This window comes from Nasonia vitripennis (genome assembly GCF_009193385.2).
Source record: "Nasonia vitripennis strain AsymCx chromosome 2 unlocalized genomic scaffold, Nvit_psr_1.1 chr2_random0005, whole genome shotgun sequence".
NCBI classification, from domain to species: domain Eukaryota; kingdom Metazoa; phylum Arthropoda; class Insecta; order Hymenoptera; family Pteromalidae; genus Nasonia; species Nasonia vitripennis.
In genome coordinates, this window is record NW_022279612.1 from 456,193 (window position 1) to 473,817 (window position 17,625).

General features: G+C 35.0%; 2 protein-coding genes across 10 annotated transcripts in view; one reads left to right on the top strand and one right to left on the bottom strand.

Annotated features, from left to right (window-relative positions):
• Positions 1-465: 465 nt before the first annotated feature.
• On the bottom strand, positions 466-11,420 carry LOC116416433. Of its 5 annotated transcripts, none has more exons than XM_031925108.1 (10): positions 11,134-11,417; positions 6,867-6,978; positions 6,062-6,314; positions 4,485-4,542; positions 4,379-4,420; positions 3,512-3,650; positions 2,900-3,071; positions 2,163-2,538; positions 1,604-2,002; positions 466-845 (listed from the first exon to the last, which is right to left on the bottom strand). In XM_031925108.1, the coding sequence occupies exons 3-10, from the start codon at positions 6,312-6,314 to the stop codon at positions 500-502; spliced, it is 1,785 nt and encodes a 594-aa protein (XP_031780968.1). In that variant the 5' UTR covers positions 6,867-6,978; positions 11,134-11,417; the 3' UTR covers positions 466-499. The 5 variants fall into 5 exon arrangements, with proteins under 5 accessions (XP_031780968.1, XP_031780969.1, XP_031780970.1 ...); XM_031925109.1 differs by having other exon boundaries at positions 11,128-11,417; XM_031925110.2 differs by lacking the exon at positions 6,867-6,978 and having other exon boundaries at positions 11,134-11,420.
• A 3,323-nt stretch (positions 11,421-14,743) lies between these two features.
• The window catches only part of LOC100301564 (TGIF-like), a 160,532-nt gene continuing 157,650 nt past the window's right edge, over positions 14,744-17,625 (top strand). For 3 of the 5 annotated variants that reach the window (XM_032601516.1, XM_008207890.4, XM_031925101.2), the window contains exon 1: positions 14,744-16,035. In XM_032601516.1, the coding sequence (XP_032457407.1) occupies positions 15,825-16,035 (211 nt within the window). In that variant the 5' untranslated portion in view covers positions 14,744-15,824. 5 annotated transcript variants of the gene reach the window in all.

A 17,625-nucleotide genomic window follows, 5' to 3' on the forward strand; every position in this document is an offset into this window, starting at 1 on the left:
AACTTTGTGATTATGAATTAGACATGACTTGTCGTGTGGATCTTTGTCGATCACATCCCAGATAACATCATGTCGGCACAGTGATGGCACAATGATGACATGCGTGTGACATGCGTGGCTGCACTGTGACTAATTCCTGCCCCGCTCCCAGGACGGCACAGTGACGGCACGTGTGGAAAGCACGCGTGCTGTCCATGTGCTGTCACAGTGCTGAATCAATGTGCCGCCGCGTGGACTCAAAAATTCAATCAGCGTGAAAGCACTGTGCCGGCACATCGCGGTCACAGCGTGCTAGCACACCGTGACAGCACTGTGCCGTCACATTGCGGTCACAGCGTGCTAGCATACCGTGACAGCACTGTGCCGTCACATTGCGGTCACAGCGTGATCTCCACAGGCAGCAATTAACTAAATATTTTTATTTATATTAAATTAATAATATATTTACTAAATAATAAGAATATATTAATTTTAATTGATAAACTTTATTTTTTATATATTATTTTTTAAAAAATAATTTTTGTTCCATCGCAGTCTGCGAAAGTATGTATGATCGAACGTCGGGGTCGTCTACAAGGCACTCAATTTGCATTGCTTCGTCATCGCTTTCATCTTCATTTTCTTGATCATTATAATTCTTATTTCCTTCATCTGCATCACTCGCCTCAGCTACTGCATCATTTTCTTCATTATAATTAGCCTCCATATCTTGCGCATCATTCTGGAACTCAGCAACACTCTCGATATCATCGCCTCCACGATTGCCGATATTTTCCAGAGAATTTTCGTCATTCTGGACATTATGAATCTCGGAGACGACGGTTGTTGTGTTAATATTATGTGGTCTGAAAAACAATTTTTTTGTTAATAAAAATAAATAGGAAGCCGAAGGCAAAGAAGGAGGCTGGTAGGAAAGAATGGAGCGAAGAAGAGTGAGAGCTAGAAAGGGCGAGATGGAAGGAAGGCGAAAAAAGGGAATCAGGGCAAAAAGGGTGAGAGCTTGTAAAGGCGAGAGGGAAGAAGGGGAAAAGAAAGAGAGTGAGAGAGAGAGGGGGGAGGAAAGAAAACTAGGAAAAAGGTAGAACAGGATGGAGAAAGGAAGGAAGAAGAGAAGGGAATTAGGGCAAAAAGGGTGAGAACTTGTAAAGGCGAGAGAGAGAGAGAGAGAGAGAGAGAGAGAGAGAGAGAGAGAGAGAGAGAGAGAGAGAGAGAGAGAGAGAGAGAGAGAGAGAGAGAGAGAGAGAGAGAGAGAGAGAGAGAGTGAGAGAGAGAGAGAGAGAGAGAGAGAGAGAGAGAGAGTGAGAGAGAGAGAGAGAGAGAGTGAGAGAGAGAGTGAGAGAGAGAGAGAGTGAGAGAGAAAGAGAGTGAGAGAGAGAGTGAGAGAGAGAGAGAGAGAGAGAGAGAGAGAGAGAGAGATTGAAGGGTTGCAGGGAGTGAGGAAGACATGAAAGTACAGAGAAGAGAGGGATGGTGAAAGGTACGGTAATCAAGTAAGAAAGGAAATAATAATAGGCAGTGAAGAAGGAAGGGGAGGGGGCGATAGTGAAAGAGTGAGGGAGGGGAGAGAATATTATTATTTTACAGTGTTAAAAAGGCTACTCACAGTAGTAAGGTATCGTTGCGACTCAGAAATTCGTTCTGCTCCTGCTCCATCACCTTACTTTTCTTTGGAGTACTGGCTTCAAAGTAATCCTCGCTCCCACACGGAGAGCGAGATCTGAGTCTGGACTGTCGAGGTAGTTCCTGCTTTTTTTGAAGCTCCATGCTCCTTCTCCTCGAAGTGCTTGTTTCGAAGCGATTCTCCCTTAAATCCGGCGATCGAGACCTGGATCTGGACTGTTGAGGCGGTCGCTTTTTTTGAAGCCCCATCAAGCTTCTTCTCCGATCATTGCTCCCATCCGGAGAGCGAGACCTGGGTGGTCGGGACAGCCGATATGGTTGCTTTCCGTGAAGCTCCATCACGTCCCTTCTCCGATCCTTGCTTCCATCTGGCGATTGAGTCCTGGGAGAGAGGGACGGAAATCAAGTAAGAAAGGAAATAATAATAGGCAGTGAAGAAGGAAGGGGAGGGGGCGATAGCGAAAGAGTGAGGGAGGGGAAAGAATAGTATTATTTTTCGATGTTAAAAAAATGCCAAATAATTTTAGTAAAAGACTACTCACAGTAGTGAGGTATTGTTGTGACTCAGGAATTCTGACTCTGAACTCTGGACTTCCGAGACTCTGGACTGCCGAGGTGGTATTTTTTTTTGAAGTCCCATCACCTTCCTCCTCTGATCCTTGCTTCCGTCCGGAGAGCGAGACCTGGGTCGGGACTGCCGAGTTGGTTGCCCTCCTTCAAGCTCCATCACGCCCCTACTCTGTTCCTTGCTCCCACCCGAAGAGCGAGACCTTGATCGTCGAGGTAGCTGCTTTTTAGCAGCTTTTGCTACAATTTGGCGCCGTAAGTTCTCTTTAAGAGCCTTCAGAGCTTTGGTCACAGCGTCCGAAAACTCTGTGTTATTGGGCTTTCGAAACTTATTGTATGAGGACACCGCTTCTGCAAAAGGAAAGTAATTATATGATCAACATATTAAGAAGAAAACAAAGAGGGAGGCAGAGAGGGAGTAAGTGAGGAAATAAAAGAGGAAGGGAGAATGGAAGAAAGGGCAGAAGGAGCAAAAAAAGAAAAGAAGGATAAGGCAGAGTGTAGACGGGTATAAAAGATAAAGGAAGGAGGAGAGGGCAGGAGTTGGGGGGCGGGAGAGAAATGGAGGGAGCAGGGGCTCAATAGAGACGGGAAAAAACAAAAAGTAAGGGAGGAAAGAAGGGACGAGGAAACAAAGAAAGGCAAGGAGGAGGGATGGGAGAGGAGGAACAAAGGTGGTGAAAGTATTATTATCACAAAAACAGAATATTACCTTCACAAGCTCTTATGAAGCGTGATTCAGAAAGGCTTGTAATATTTTTACTTGGCTGGCCAAGCCAAGATACTTTTTTAAGCAAACTCTCCGTCACTTCAAAGCTGCTCTTGAGGTATAGGGAAAGACTATCCTCGACGTTGCGGCCGCCCAAATACACTAGATAATCGACCTGCAAATTATATATTTAATAATACATACATACAAACGTTTTCGCGCGCGTGCACACACACACACACACACATAAACACACACACTGCACTAACACACATAATACACTTACGCACACACGCTTAAACACACACACATGCACACACCTATCCACACTCTTACGCACACACACAGATACACATGATCAAACACACACACATACACACACACGCATAAACACACACAAACACACACACTGCACTCACACACATAATACACTTACGCATACACGCTTAAACACACACACATGCACACACACACACTTACGCACACACAGAGATACACATGATCAAACACACACACATACACGCACACTTACGCACACACAGATACACATGTTCAAATACACACCCACGTACACGCACACACACACACACACAGATTGAAATATAATATTCTTACAGTTTGATTGAATGTTTCGTCATCAACATTTTCAAAGGAAATTAGATCTTCGACACTTTTAAAAGGCAACCAGCTTGGACAACTCATTTTTCCCACTTTCTTTTTCGCCGTAAGAGTCTTCAACATTGAATTGTTTTCCCTAAAAAATTCAACTATCTCAATAACCAATAATCTCGGGCATGATTTTTCCCACCCACTTTCCCTATCTCACTGTCTTTTCCACTTTTTCTTAGATCCGCCCTCCCTTCCTCCCTTCTCCATTCTCCCTCATTTTCTCCTCTTCTTAAATTTTTTCCCCCACTCCCTGTTAGAAAAGGTCGATAGAAGTCGATTAGATCACTTATCGACTTGAATAGTCAATTTTAATTCCACTTTTTGAATTAGAACTTGATAAAACTTGATACATACGATAAAAATCGATATAAGTCGATAAAACTTAATATGAAAAATTACAATTGAAATTGATGGAATTCCAAGAAGAAAATGGTCTAGCGATTCAAATTGTAAATTTTCATATCAAGTTTTATCGACTCATATCGATTTTTATCGTATTTTACCACGTTTCATCAAGTTCTAATGCAAAAAGTGGAATTAAGATTTTTATTTTTATTTTTATTTTTATTCAAGTCAATTGCAATCTTATCGACTTAAATGGTGAATTCTTATCCACAATAGTTAAAGACTCAAACTGATTAAAGTTAAAGATTCAAACTGATTAAAATGAAAGAAAATGGTTCCCTGCCTCCTACATCCCTTCTCTCCCTCTCTCTCTCTCTCTCTCTCTCTCTCTCTCTCTCTCTCTCTCTCTCTCTCTCTCCGATTATGCATATTTTATTTAGTTACAAAGTTAATGATTTTATTACTTACTTAGTCATACGCTCGCAGTCAGATAACCTTTCTTTTAGATCACTACAATTGAAGGAAAATTATAGATTATAATCGATAAGGCTATTCTTGAATTATCATTGTTTACCTCAATGACTGTAGAACTTCTCTTTGAAACTTTTCCATGGTCATGTTGGACGTTGAGGCTGTTTAACATTAATAATTGATTTGAAACAATATCAATTTATAATATAATTAAAGGGTCTGATAGTCGATTGAAAATTCAAATTTCGCTTCACAATTGTCTGTAATTTATAAAGTTTAAGGTTATATATAAATTACGCGATTTTAAGACATTATTTAAATGCCATTCAACGGAATATTTGTATATAAACTTCAAAGGAGAATGCCCACGGATGTAGGAAAAATCGGTCTCCTCGGGGTACGTAAGAAACCTATACCATCGTTTAGATTATGAAAAGCGCGTATGTAAAAAAATCAACCCCCATACTTCGAGGAAAGCTGAGATATTTAGCGATGAAGTTTTCACCCTGAAACGTTGTAAAAAATTACGAAATACTCTAAAGTTGGAGCTTTACACCATTATTTTTAGACTTTGTAAAGGTCAATCGAAAGGTCTCGATATAGGCTACCTTCTCAGTGAGATTGCAAATGGGCGACGCAACCCTAAGATTTTCGGAACCTTTATTTTTTTACTTTTCGGGCGTCAATGGAAAGATCTCGATAGCAGCTACCTCCTCAGTGAGGTTTTAAATGGGCGACGCACTTTTAACGTAGATTTTGAGCAACTGTTGAATCTATTTAAGAGTGCTTCGTCTTCATACCGGAAGTCCGAATTTTTAGCAGCGCCCTCCACATCGCACCTCAATAATCATTAATGATGTAAACAAACTTAACCATCGAAAAGTGGATATTATTGAGTTTCGCCACTTGTAGTAAGTACAAAGGAATGTTTAAAAAAAAATTAGGCAATTAAAATTAAATAATAACGACGTATTTCATCGGACAAATTTGAAGAGGCCATTTTGCTAACTACAATTTGACTTTGTCTGACGAAATACGTCGTTATTATTTAATTTTAATTGCCTAATTTTTTTTAAAAACATTCCATTGTACTTACTACAAGTGGCGAAACTTGATTTATGGTAATAAAGTTCATCAAGTAATTATAATTAACAAAAAATGTTTTTTAAGCTAGGTGGCGGGTCACTCGAGGTATGGAGCACTCTTAAGCGTTGATGAAACCTTGAGTTTTTAGAACAAGATCTCCGAACTTAGCTATACCCAGAACCACGACAAGGGCGTGCCGGAGCTTTGGCTTTATTTATTTTTTCTATTTTTTCACTGATTTAAAGGTGCCTTGCCTGTTGAAAACCTAAAAGAAAGTAGCTGCTATCAAGACCTTTCGATTGACGCCCGAAAAATCAAAAAATAATGCTGCAAAGGGTGATTTCTAATTGAAAAAGCTAGGGGGTAGTTCAGGGGTAAGCGGTCGTTCCCCGAGGGGGCCGATTTTTCCTATATCCGTGGGCATCCTACTTTTGTAAAGCGATGGATATTTAAATTACTGAAGGCAACAACAGCGTGGTTTATCGTAATTTTGTTTTTATTATTTGTTATTTTTATAACAAATAAAAGAAACAAAATTACGATACATGAAGCGAGAAATTTGAATTTTTCAATATTAGTAGGTTTTGAAACTACCTTGAGGTATATTTTCGTCTCGTCTACTTAAGTGCCTACTACTATTAGTTGCCTGATGTTTATACGGTTGTTTATTAACGTTCGGGGTGCTGTTTTTCCGCGTAATATCGTTCCGATGCTGATGTACTGGAGACTTCTGCAGCATTTGGAACAACTTAGGGTTCTCAGCCTGGGTCCTCTGCAAATCAGCCATGAGGTTGGACGTAGCTGTTTCAGGAGAAGCTCCCCCCAATTTTTTTTGTATACGGGACATCTGCGAACGTTAAATTGTCTTCATATGCATACTAAGTGACAGTACATTACAAAAAAAGGGAAAGTACAAGATTTTTTCGAACATGCATACTGAACGAGCATACCATATTCCCGAGTGTACTATTTTTCTCTACTCGCATTAACATTCGATTTCATCCAAGGACGATAGGATACTTTGTGATCCGGTATAATGGAAGAAAACTTACTTATGGGAGGGATGGAGAAGCGATGGGAGGGGGAAGGGCGGGAAAGAGAGAGAGAGAGAGAGAGAGAGAGAGAGAGAGAGAGAGAGAGAGAGAGAGAGAGAGAGAGAGAGAGAGAGAAGAAAATAGTGAAAACTGGACGATGGAAAAAAGGGTGCGTGACAATAAGGTAGCAAGACAGACAGGTCGGGTAGAGAGGTTCGAAAGGTGAGAGGGAACTAGTTAAAGAGGGAAAAAGGGAGTGACATAAATGGAGGGAGAAAGTTAATAGCTACCGCACGCACACACACACGCGCGCGCGCGCGCGTATTCAGGCGAACATAACTTAAGTATATCTTTGTGCTACATACAAGTATGGGTGATATAGTTGCATGGCTCCCGCAAGTTGCTCTCTTTGTACAACTTTTAAGTTTGAGTGGATTCTTCCAAAGTCTATTGATTATGGAAATTGAGCTGGGTCCTCTATCGAAGGTTTCAGCCATAAAATGTGAAAATAGCTTAAAATCTCAGGTTAGGTTTTCAAGGCTCAGGGTAGGCTCAGAAGTTTGCGCATTTAAAAAAATCCAAGTTATATTTTTGGATAAAATCTCAGGTTGCCAAACCACCACACCGTTTTAACTTAAAGATATTAGTTATTATATACATGCGAAGAATGTGAAAACAAAATCTAATACACTAATATAAAAATTGGAAAATAATCTTGACATCTAATATTTCTTTTTTCGATTACTAGCGATTTAAAATGCCCCATGTACGTTGTTTTTCTTTATTTTCACTTTGTGAGGTTAGGAATTCAAATATACGCAGAAATCGCGCGCGAAACGACCAGCCAATCAGAGAACAAATAAATTGATTACGATGTCTTTTTTAGAATAGGATATGCGATAATGAAACGAAATATTAAAAAAAAAAATAAAATCAAAGACGAGATTAAATAAAATAAATGTGCGTACTAATCACGATGCGACGATAAAATTTTAGTAACAATGAATATTTCTGGAACACAATCTTTTGTGGATAGTTCTAGCCAGTAGGGCATCCTAAAACATTTGCTTTCTATTTCTTCAAATCTTATAAGAGAAAGATGTGGAGATAGCTCAGAGCAAAGGAAAACACCAAGAGATGAAGAAGGACAAGGATAATCATAGAAGTTTTGAACTAGCCTAAAACTTTTGACCAGAAGATACAAATCTTTGTCGTTAATTACAATAACATTTTGAACAACGCAAATTGATTTATTTCGAAGAATGAATGTATTATCAGACTGAAAGACTGATAATACCTGAGATCCTCCATAAACTACTTTTTTATACTGCCTATAGGTATAATCAATTTCAGGTTCTGGGCCATCTGAATGTGAACTGATAAATTTGAAACTGTTACTATCAACACGCTTCCTGACGTTAACGGAACAATTCTCAGAACGTCTTTTAGAAATTTGTTCCAAATGTTGAGCAGGTTTTCTGCACAATTTTCTAAAATACGTCATATTATTTTCATATGGAAATGCAGAAAAAGAATCTAAAGTTCCAAATGATCTCACATCCTCAGCAAGGTGTAACAAAGCATGGGTGTTGTATGAAAGAAATTCAATGCCATAAACATCTGATGCTCTATCAACAAATATTTTTATGAACTGTTCTGCTAAGTCAATTAATTCATTGGAAGCTAAAGGATTTGCAAATATCCTCATAGCTGCATGAAGTAGGAGAAAGTGCATAAAAACAGCCGAATTCATCAAACCATAAAACATTGCAGCGCCAGTATAAAAAAGAATTTGCCTTTGTTCGGTAGCTTTAAATTTACCATGCTTTTCTGCATTGATAGGTTTACGGGCAAACTCTGCGGGACAGTAAGATTTGATTTGCTGCATACGATCACTTAATATTCTTCTATTTGGAGCGGATAACCTAACTGATTCTATAAACCTGCCATCCATTAATCCCTGAAAAATTTTCTCCATAAGACCTAAACACACTAAATGCATGTAGTCAAATACAGTATTTGTAACTACATTAAAATCAAGTTTTCCTATTGGGCATTCTGTTTTGTGATGATCTGTATCAACTTGCAATGAATACTCTTCCTGCGTACGACGAGCATGATCAACGCCACGATAAACCATTACTCCTGGACGAATAAATTCCCCTCTCACCCAGCATCTAGAACACGAAGCTTTAGAGTTATGTCCACAATGACCTAATGAAAAAGATCGGGCAGGTGCATCAGCAATAAAACATCGGAATTTCAAAAATTTATTTTCACCCTGCAAATCTATACCAGTTTCAAAAATCCTATTAAACTCATCGACAACGAGTTGAAAAAACAATGTAGCATTCGTTGGTTTTTTGTCACCTTTAAAAATACCAACAATCTCTGGACTACTTTTAGCAATATTTACAATTCTAATTTGAATTGGCCACATAATAATTTTACTAGCTTTATCGAGTGATGCCTCATCAGTGCTCATATCTACTAGCAGAACATCAGGAATCATTTCCGCAGGAGTGGACAAAAGAATGCGACGAAGACCCTGTTCAACACCTAAATGAAGATAATCCCCTCCAGCAATTTTCAAAATAGGAGTTGAGAAATTAGGAGTCTTCAATATTGTTCGGGGATCCTCATGTAAAGTAGAAAAACAATCATGGGTTTTCAGAACTTTCAAAACAATTTTAATCTGTTGATGATTCATATTGGCTTCTGTGAAAGCGGTGGCAAGATGAGCTTCGAAATCTTCGATATTGAAAAATGCATCGCCTTGATTAGATACTACAGTAGAATTTAACGAATCCGAAAATTCAGTCGTCGATGCATGGTCTGACATATCCTGAAACCTTTCACTATCGTGACCATCATCACTATTGAAAGCAACATCATCGACTGCGTTTTCATTGAGAACATAATTTTCACTATGTGCCGAGTCACTGAGATTATGGTCAATGGAATCACCGCCAGAAGCTTCAGATTCATTATTAATAATGCTTTCAGAGGACACTTGTCGTGCTCTGTTAAGTAAACGACACATACGGGCTCTGTGATCATAACCACAGAATTCAAGGGGTTTACGAGTACGCATAGATTTGAGTTTATGCATGGTTCAAAGAGCTTGATTCAAATAAAACAGTCAATCGAATCAGCTTAACTTCAATTTAACAAATTTATTAATCCTTAATCGAATTATTTTTATCACAACTGTTAAGAAAATTAAACAAACGGTCTTTTAGTGACTAAAATTACATTAATTAAAATTAAACTAATTTTTCAATCATAGTAAACAAATAAATTCTATAATTAATACAAATGCCACAACAAAATGAATAAAAGGCAAAGAAGAAACACATTTAAATGTCTGATTTAAATTTTCTTTCAGTTGAATGATTCATTAAACTTAAAACTAGGGATGATTTTACGAGCGACCGCCCCTTAAGCGTAAATAATTGTATACACTAAGGTTAGTAGAAAAATTTAATAATTATTTAATAAGAAAAGTAGCTTTTATGAAAATTAAATATTATATAGCTGCTAAACAAAATAAAGTGGCTAAATTAAGGTTATTTTTAAATGTTAAAAAATTTATTTCACCGAAAAAAACTATTATAAACTATGATTTATAAAGGCACAGCAAATTATTTTAAAATTATATCGGCGATATCAGAGTCTCTATCAAGGGGCGCGGCAGCGCCCCGATGGCAAGTATACACTAACACACTTATATGTTATTAATTAATGATTATTTATAAAAAAAATATAGAATAGAGCTTTAACGACAATTAATACAGCTGGCTAAATAAAATGAATAAAATCGCAAAAGAAAGGTTAGTGTAAAAAGTAAAATAAACAATTTTTCACGGAAAAAAATTATATCGGCGATATCTGAATCTCTATTAAGGCGCGCTAATGCCCCGATGGCGAGTATATACACACACCTATATGTTATTAGTTAAAAATTATTTATAAAAGAGAATATAAAATTTAGTTTTTATGATAATTAAAATACAGCTGGCTAAACAAAATGTAGAAAGTGGGTAAAAAAGGTTAGTTTCAAAAGTTAAAAAATATTTCACAGAAAAAAAAACAATTGATATATATATGATATAGTTTATATATATGTATATATATAGGCACGACAAATTATTTTAAAATTTTATTGGCGATACCAGAGTCTCTATACACACACACACACACACACACACACCTATATGTTATAAGTTAATAATTATTTATAAAACAGAATATAAAATATAGCTTTTACGATAATTAATACGGTGGCTAAACAAAATGAGTAAATTAGTGGCTAAAGAAAGGTTAGTTTAAAACGTTAAAACATTTTTCACCGAAAAAAACTATTGTTTATAGGAACACGACAAATTAATTATGAAATTATATTAACAATAGAGTCTGTACACGCATATATATATATATATATATTTATATATATATATATGTGTGTGTGTGTAATATGTAAATAAAATAAGGTTATTTTTCAAATTTACTCATTTTACGATGCGGGCTCGACACGTCTTAATCAGTTATACATGGAAATATTATAAAAAAACTATGAATGAATGACAGAAAGGATTGATGAAAAGTAAATAATTTGAAGATAACTTTTACGCTTCTGGTCGATGTTTTCCAAGTTGCACTCCTCAAAAGCTGCAAATTTTGAAAAAATGCCACAAGTCTTGCCAGCTGCTACACCACAAGTCACACAGGCACTGGTATTAATTAATGATCCGCTATATTTATAATTATAATTATTTTGCGTATGAATGCGAGCGTCGTAAGCACGTGCTTTCGATGCGAAGGCTAGACTGCAAATGGCGCGAGGGCTGATGCAATGGCGGGGCGAACGTATACAATTGGCGCGAAAATGCTGATACGTGTATATAATTCCATATATACCAAAAATATCCGTGAAATGTAGATAATAAAGATAAATATATTATATTTTCTTATTATCTGTGTATATTTATATTTATTTGCCCGTATAAAAGTGCATTGAGTGTTAAGCACGACGTGCCATCCGTGTGCTTTCCCAGTGCTAACACGTTTGTGGAGCATGCGTGCTGTCGATGTGCCGTCATATTGCCAGAGCTTGAAGCTCTACACGCGGGAAAGCACAATGACGGCACAGGACGGTCACGGAATGTCGGCTCCGCGGCGACATACTATGACAGCACACTGACGGCACAGAGCGGTCACGGCGTGCTGGCACGCCGTGCTCGCCACGTGATGTTATCTGGGATATGTTTTGTGGTGGACGATAGACGGAACGCGACCCGTGACAGTCATAACGGTCACATCGCGCGCCAATTATGAAAATGGACTCGACTACAGGCGGAAAAGAAAGAATAATTGAATTATTTTATTTCCTTTTAATAAAATTGACGATGAAACGTTTTAAAAATGTAATTATGAATAGTTATGTTATTAAATAAAAAGAAATATGGATACCTTAGCTCACAATAGTATTTGTAAATTTATTGTATTCCCAGCCGCAATGAAAAAAGTTTATTATAAATTTTAAGAGCTTTAACAACCTTATACATTATTATTAACTTACATTAATATTGATATATTTATTGTATAGACTTGACAAAGGATAGGAAATAAGTTTAAAGCGAATTGCTCAACAATTTATATTGTTATTTACAAAAGTTTGATTCCTTATTATTATTTATTATGTAAACCTTTTTTATTTAAATTTCTATAATAGCATATTACGCATCTACGGAGGTAAAAATAAGTACTATCCTTGATGACAGTAAAATCAAAATAAATATATCAATATTAATGTAATTTAATAATAATGTATAAGGTTGTTAAAGCTCTTAAACTTTATAATAAACTGTTTTCATTGCGACTGGGAATACAATAAATTTACAAATACTATTATGAGCTAAGGTATCCATATTTCTTTTTATTTAATAACATAACTATTCATAATTACATTTTTAAAACGTTTCATCGTCAATTTTATTAAAAGGAAATAAAATAATTCAATTATTCTTTCTTTTCCGCCTGTAGTCGAGTCCATTTTCATAATTGGCGCGCGATGTGAGAGAAGAGAGAACAAGAAAAGAAACTAAATTTACGTGTACGAAACTTATTAACGAGAAATTAAATTGTTTTAAAGAAATTATAAATCAGCAAAAATGTCTGAGGCATCAGAGGCGTAGTCTCGCTCATTTTTGCCAATATCCTTGCCCTTGCTGCTCTCTTGGTCGTTGTCGGTCTCGGTATCGGTGCCGTCGGTTTGTTGTTTGTTTGTCATGGCCAGTTAGCGGGCTGGCACTTTACCACTCGACCACGAACACTTGTTACAAGTCATAGCTAATTATGTCCTTATGTACTACGAGCAGCTGTTGATGTTAATAAAGTTGCAAGTTATTGTAATAAACAATCACCAAAATTATTATTAACGTGTTTAACAACATTGATATTCGCCGCTTATTTCGTGTAAGGCGTGAAACTGGCAGGCTGCTATAAATTTGGTAGTCATGAAAGAGTAGTCATAATAATATAATTAATAAAAATTGGCAAGGAACAAAGTCCGGTGGATAAATAGTGGCCCAAATTAACAAAATCAACACCCTTAAAATATAATATATTGAAAAGCTTTATTTCGTGAATTGTGCGGCTGAAAATGTTCTAAGTTTCGCAGCCAACAAAGCCAGCATTCTGTGGAAATTTCGTTCCGACAGAATGCTGTCATGGCGAGCAACACTCCCAGCAGACATTCTGCTAGCACTCTGACAGCGCCAAATGTTAATAAATTTTGAACATGGGTCGAAGGCACAATGCCGTCATGTCCCTACTGAAAAAAATCAGATGACAATCAGCTGATAATCAGCTGATAATCATGCCAAAACGTCAGCTGATTATCAGGTGATTTCGGCTCAGTATTTTTAATAAAGCTGATAGTTATAAATATGCGTTTATGTGAGATAAAATGTTGATGATAATCAGGTGATAATCATTCAAAATTTGTAACCTTTAATATATTTATTATCCCTGTTGAAAATAGTGACGTCATTATTTTCAACAGGGATAAGTTGTTTAAAATAAGTAGAATTTATAATTTCATATAATGAGGGCCAGTACTGGTGTTACCATCAGGATGATAACACAAAAACTCTAGCATCCTCCTCTTATCATCCTGATGGTAACACAAGTACTGGCCCTCATTATTTGAAATTTATAAATTTTACTTATTTTAAACAACTTATAATATAAATATATAAATATATATCAGTATGCAAATTGATAGTGTTCTCTTGAATGTCGTATGTTTAGCTTGGCAATAGGCTGAAACCGTTGATTTTTTTATATCGATTAAGGTCTATTCTCGGTGCATCCAGTTAAAATGTGCGCACTATAAAGTGACACAATTATCATAATAACAGTTGCATAGAAACCTAAAATGTGTTCAAGGGTTATCATTGAAAATTCGTTAAAATTTAAAAAATTAGTTTTGAGTACAGATATAAAATTAAAATATTCCGAAAAATCACACCCTTGAACACACTTTCTGGATAGCTTTGACTGATAAGACCTCTGTCGGTCGAACACGCAAACCTCCTTGCTCCTACACTAAACATTAGTCGGACTGCACGAAGTCGTATGCGTAAAATTACATTAAAATGTAAAATTTATGGCAATAGTGCGACATCTAGCGTATGATAAGATCATACCACCGTTTCATGTTAGATACATTATTCGACTATATGATTGTCTTTGTCGTCGTTCTCTGTAAAGAAATTAGTTGACTTTCTGAAAAAGTACATTTTTTGTTTATAAAATTATTATGGATTTATAATTTGTATAGCTAATCAAAATGTCACTAACCTAGTTTGCAAAGATAACTAATTTAATGTAAATCAAAGTTTAAATGCAAAATATTGTATTATACTCAATAAAGAATATAATTCCTTACCTTTATTTTAACAAACAAAAATTATTTGTCATGTGTACTCAATTATATAATTAATAAAAAAACTACGATTGATTAAACATGTTTTTATAAGCAGAAACGTTTTAAAAACGTCTTTTAGTCGTTATAAAGACGTTTTATAAATGTTTATACGACGTTCATTCGGTTGATTAAACGTCTTTACGACGTTCTTCTTTGTCCTCCGTTCGTAGGCTTTTATAAATGGGATACGTTGAAAACACACATTAAACGTCTTTATTTCGTTTTTGCTAAACGTTGTGAAAACGTTTTAATAACGCTGTCTACGGATATGGAGGACGTTTAAAGTAGGTTTCTATCACGTTTCTGTAGGATCTCGTAGACTTTTTGGGTAAATTTATTGCGGCCAAAATAACCTTTAAAATACGTTTTTAATGCGTTTTTCATACCTTCAGAAAGTACGTTTTCCCTATTTTTTATGACGTTTTATAAATGTCTTGTGCTATCAGGGAGCAGTAAGGATGAAATGTATTGAGTTATAAGTATCAAATTTGCATATAAAACTAATAGTAAGCCATTATATCATGTTTGTTCACTACATTCCTTCTTGTATGAGGTCAGACCCATTCTCAATCTTTAGAGGTACTTTTTTACGACAAAAAGATGTCTTATTACTGCATGAAGGTGGTCTAAGTCCCGATGGAATACGTAGATTATTACATTTAAAGGTTCAAAATAGAAATGAGATAGGCTTAACATGTGTATAAGTAAATTAAAAGTATTTTCTTTTAAAAATTGAGAGAGAGAGAGAGAGAGAGAGAGAGAGGGGGGGGAGAGAGAGAGAGAGAGAGAGAGAGAGAGAGAGAGAGAGAGAGAGAGAGAGAGGGAGAGAGAGAGAGAGAGGGAGAGAGAGAGAGAGAGAGAGAGACGTGAACTGTCATGCCGGCATTTTTGACTTGGCGTAGTCGGACGTGGTGTATAGCAGTTGTGTGGTGGTAGTCGAATGGTGCACATCGGTTTTTGTACATATAATGTTTCCATATATCGTTTGACATCTTATGTAAACTGAGTATAAAACAAGTTATAGTTTTGACTAAATTTTGGCAACACTAAATTTTGGCTGTAGAACATTTTATTCATTTTTTGACTGCGATTATCTATAATGCGTTTTATTTGTATAAATTGTTTGTGAATTATACAGTATGAAAATTATTTTTTTATATGGATGTGAGTTTGCAACCCCTCCTCACTACTTTTTAACGATAGACCATCTCTTCTAATCAAATTTAAATTATCGGTACTATCAGTGAATGTTAATAATCTACATAGAGTAAAGAAAAATAAAAAAAAATTTTGCATGTGCAATAATAAAAGTATTTAATAAATTGTTAGCATGCATTTGAAAAAAGATATTGATAGTGCTATGACAGTCAGCATCCGACAGCGAATATGTCAACCTGATCGCAATCCACTTTCACAAACGGATGATCAACATTTTAATCATCAGAATAATGATTTTTCAACTTCCCAGATAGCTGATAACGTTGCAAATTTTCAAGTTAAATTTAAAAAATTTCCATACACAACAATTTCACATAGCCCACGTAAGTAATCAATTCGTTGGGTATACCATTACTTTGGTGCAGATTTTATAATTTTTTTTTTGTAAACTAATTTTTTTTAAATTCATGTAGAAATATTGTATCAGATAGTATACTATGAATTATTAATTCGCAAAACGGGAATTTAGAACTTTTTACATTAGTTGTTCGATTTGACTATGTTTATCAAATACAATGTCAATAATCATGAATAATTCAATTTCTCAGATAAAAAAAATTTTATATGGTGTTGCGTGCAATAATTAGTAATAGTGATTAATTTATTTATTTTATAGAGCAAAGTAATCTTTGAGCCCTTAGATACTAAAATTATCTTTTCAAATTGATTTATTACTATTTTATATCATAACTTCTCAAAGATTTATTAAAAACAATTCATATATTTGAAAAAGTTTAAAGATTTTTAACAAAATTTAATGAAAATAATTATAAACATACACTTGGGTAAACCATGATTTCACTTTTGAGAACCCCAGTTTTTACGCACAAGTGCAGCAAATACCACGTGGTGACAGGAGTTACAGAATCAAGCGTTTAGAAGAAGTTGTAATAAATAAAAATTATTAAGTTTGATATACGAATGCACCATAACTATTGTAACTAATGTTTATCAGTGAATAATAATAACAAGAAAATTAACAAACCAACTACAATAATGACGATAACAATAACTTATAGATAACAGTAACTTATAGACATTCATGAATATTTAATTTCTATAGTCTTATATCTCCGTAGTAACTGTAGAACTCTCGTAAACACGTATAAAATGGTAACAAAAAAAACAGTAGATAGAGTATGAATCTTTATAATCGTAATTAAATTATCGTTTTATATCATATGTCCCTAACAGCACAAAAATATTTTACATCACAAATAAAATGTTTCTGCAATCATTTCAAGCATATTTCTAAAATATTGTTACAATATTATTTGTCCTAGGGTAAAAATATTTATAAAAAATATTGCGAAAAAATATTTTAATATCGTTTTAAAACATTTTCAAAACTTTTTATCGTATTTCAAAATATTTTTTAATATTTTTAAAAGATTACAAAAGTATTTCGTTGATAAATTGCTGCCAAACCTCAGAGAAACGTTTGGAAATATTTACAAAATCTATTAAAATATTTTGAAATATTTATCAAATATCGTATAATTATTTTTAGTTCCTTAAGTAACGAAGAAATATTCATAAATTATTCTAAAAATATTGATATACAATATTTTAATCAAATATTTCAAAATATTTATATAAAATATTTTTAAAATATGTACAGAAAAAATCTAAAAATTATTTGTGAATTTTGTATTTGCAAGGTTTTATGAACATTTTATTTATGTTTTTGGGACATGCAAGTTTCTGTAATTTAATATTATTTATATATTATGAATATTATATTTTGAAATATATATATATATATATATATATGTGTGTGTGTGTGTGTGTGTGTGTGTATGTGTGTAAAAGAATTCAAGAATTAAAAAACCTTGACGTGACGGGGATTTGAACAGGCGATATTCTGCGTGACAGTCTGGCACTCTACTCGTTACGATATGGATAAACTTATA